Genomic DNA, 3,128 nt, shown 5'->3' with positions numbered 1-3,128 from the left:
ATATATATATATATATATATATATATATATATATATATATATATATATATATATATATATATATATATATGTACACACACACATAACTAGCTTAAACTATCTGGCGTTATCGGAACTATCAGGGCTTCTTATATATCTATAACATTTAAACTTAAATTATCATAAAGTATCAAGAGAAAATCAAGGAGAGAGTGTAGGATGTCTAAGTTTTCATGTAGTCTATATTTTTTGCAGAGTCCTAGAAAGTAACTATTAAAAATTTGGTTTAAATTGATCAAAAGATTTATAAGTTAGCAAGGAACATACAGACAGACATTCTACTTTATATATGTACATGTATAAATACATATTTAAATTATTTGTTATGATTTACAATAAATCTCACGCGTTATCTCTTTGATTAATTGTACTATGTACAGCAATTACTTCTTTATTATCTATAGAGTTGTTTGCATCCTTCTTATCTAAGGGAGTTATGAGTAATAAAGCTGTATTCTTCTTTGATGGCATGGTCTTGATATTACTGATATCTTTCACCATCTTGGTTATGGTATTTAATACATCATTCTACATATTAGAAAAAGATATATGTAATTAATATTATAGAAATATATCTTGTGTGTGTGTGTGTGTGTGTGTGTCTATTGATAAAACTTCCTATATAGTTTGACAATTAACTTCATAATTTTATCCTATTTGTATACTATATAAAAAGCTAAAAGGAACCGAAGGAACTCACCTCCTTAGTGTCATCCAGAGTGATGAAAATTTTAACTTTGTTGTTTTTGCTCAACAACTTCACAATATTTTTTATTTTTATTAACAGATCATGCTTAGTGATTGTTGCAGATATGTAAAGCAGTTTAAAGCTCTTCTGCTTGTCATCCTGCAAGAGTTCTGTTTTGTCGACCAATTTGCTTGTGAGTTTGTAAGCAGCTCGGCACGTTTTGCTGTCCGGATCACTGACCTGATCATTCCATAATAGGCCATTGTTTTTATTGTTCCATAATTGTCCATTAAGTATTTTTTTATTGTCTAACAATGAATAGATTCTAATAAATTTCTTTCTTTATCTCTTTAAAGAAATGAAAAATTTTGCACAAATATATATGTAACATTACATGAAATATTATAGGATGTATCGTGATATCTACAAAATGAAATAATAATATAAAAATAGGAAGATCAGTTGACCTTAATAAGATTAAGGTTTCGGTGCTTCGCCAAACGCTCAGCCTTCTCCAGATCAGTCACTACCATCGAATTATCCAATGACAACAACGTGATCTTTGGCACTGGTACAGTTTTCGGTCTCTGTTTTGGTTTAGTTGTGGTATCTTCTAAAATAATCGTTTTACGATTGCTAAATTCTCGGCATTGATACATGTCAAATTTACGTATCACATAACATTGGCGCTCAAAGCCCTGGGTCATATATGTAGCTCTTCGTAGAGCCATTAGCAACTTAAAAGTAATCATGTTTTGACACTTTGTGCTTCTTTCATAATCTGAATATAACCTACAAGTTAGATATCCTTCCTTCCTTCAATATTTGGCTAGAGGCGCATCCAATACAAGTTAGATATAATCTCTATGATATCTGAAGCCCATTCTACAATTGCGTGAACGTGGTTGTAAGTGGTTGTATGTGATACGACAACCAATCAGAATAAAGCAATCAGTAAATAAAACATTCGGATTGATTGTCTCTTACGATCACGCTACGCTTACGCAATTGTAGAATGGGCTTTAGATTGGGTGCGTTCAGCAGATAAAAGCGCTCAGTGAGCACTCGATGTTTATTGGTTTATTCTGTTGGTTCCCTATATTTAGACCAATTACGTTTACGAATCACTCAACAGTTGTACAACTGTTGTGTCTACTGAACGCGCCCATAGACTGCGTTCCTTTTGGGCGCTCACGCGCTGTAAGGGCTATCGCACACAAATTGACATAACTACATATGCATAGCATGAGACCATATGTACCAATGAGCATCGATGCATCGAGTATTAAGTCGCCATATTGGTGTTCGATGCTTAATATTCGATGCTCATTGGTCCATACGATCTTATGCTATGCATATGTAGTTATGTCAATTTGTGTGCGATAGCCCTAAGCGCCATTTTGGGTGCTTTCCAGTTGCGTACACTGTGTTACACAAAATCAGTTTATTGGTTCCATATTATCTTATAAGATATTTTAGATAATATGTGACCAATAAACTGGTTTATGTACGTGTGTGTCAAGTGATCTGTTCTTTTTAGCTGCACTGCTGAACTGGTGCAATAAGTTAGAATGAGATAAATATATTTTTTCTCACTTTAACTTATTGCACCAGTTCAGCAGTGCAGCTGAAAAGAACAGACTAAAGATGTGTTACAATTGGAAAGCACCCTATCTTTATTACTCATTAGATGCGGAAGGAAGATAGAATGACGCTTATAAGCGGTTAAAGCGCGTAAGCGCCCAAAAAGAACGCAGCCATAGAATGACGTGACGTTGATAGCGCGCTTACCGAACATACCCTTTGAATGTTTGAATTTTAATCTATAAATTTTTTTTTATAGTATCATTCATTGAAATCGGAAGAGAAACATTTAGGATAGATAATAATTAAAGAGAATTAGCACGTTTAGAAAAGTAGAAGCAATTTCGCTGAAAGAAAAGAACATAACCTACGAATTTAGACATAACCTATAATCTAACACTTCTTATGTACAATCCAGTGTAACGATGCCAGATTGCTTCTACCATTCGGTACAGAGCTTGTTGCGATATTTGGGATCGTTGTGCTCCTGCAAAATCCAGTCCTCATTTTTGTCGATGAACCAACGTTTGATAGACATTTAACAAAGCCTTTTTGATTCTCACCATTTTCTCGGCATTCAGGTTATAGTAGGTAAAGGATGTAAAGTGCCAAAACCCTGCTCTGAGAAGCAGCCCCAAAGATGAACCTTTACTCTGTACCTTTACTCTTAACGGGTCGCCAGACAAGCCTATTGATAGGGGTTGATCAGGCTCGCGTAAGAATACAACGTGCCCATACAGAGCATTCGTCGATAAAAATTATATTGCTAAAATCTCGATCAATGTTCTCGCGCGCCCAAGCGAGTCGCTTCTTCACA

General features: G+C 34.5%; 1 protein-coding gene across 1 annotated transcript; it reads right to left on the bottom strand.

The window, feature by feature from the left end:
* Positions 1-303: 303 nt before the first annotated feature.
* LOC116849968 lies at positions 304-1,614 on the bottom strand. The gene is made up of 3 exons (XM_032827692.1): positions 1,195-1,614; positions 740-967; positions 304-567 (listed from the first exon to the last, which is right to left on the bottom strand). The coding sequence occupies exons 1-3, from the start codon at positions 1,477-1,479 to the stop codon at positions 382-384; spliced, it is 699 nt and encodes a 232-aa protein (XP_032683583.1). The 5' UTR covers positions 1,480-1,614; the 3' UTR covers positions 304-381.
* Between the last annotated feature and the right edge of the window lie 1,514 nt (positions 1,615-3,128).

This window comes from Odontomachus brunneus, unplaced genomic scaffold, assembly GCF_010583005.1.
Source record: "Odontomachus brunneus isolate Ranch 3 - 2012 unplaced genomic scaffold, Obru_v1 Obru_scaffold_129, whole genome shotgun sequence".
Lineage (NCBI taxonomy): Eukaryota > Metazoa > Arthropoda > Insecta > Hymenoptera > Formicidae > Odontomachus > Odontomachus brunneus.
Note: the sequence above shows the minus strand (reverse complement) of the source record. Positions and strands in the feature narration are given on the sequence as shown.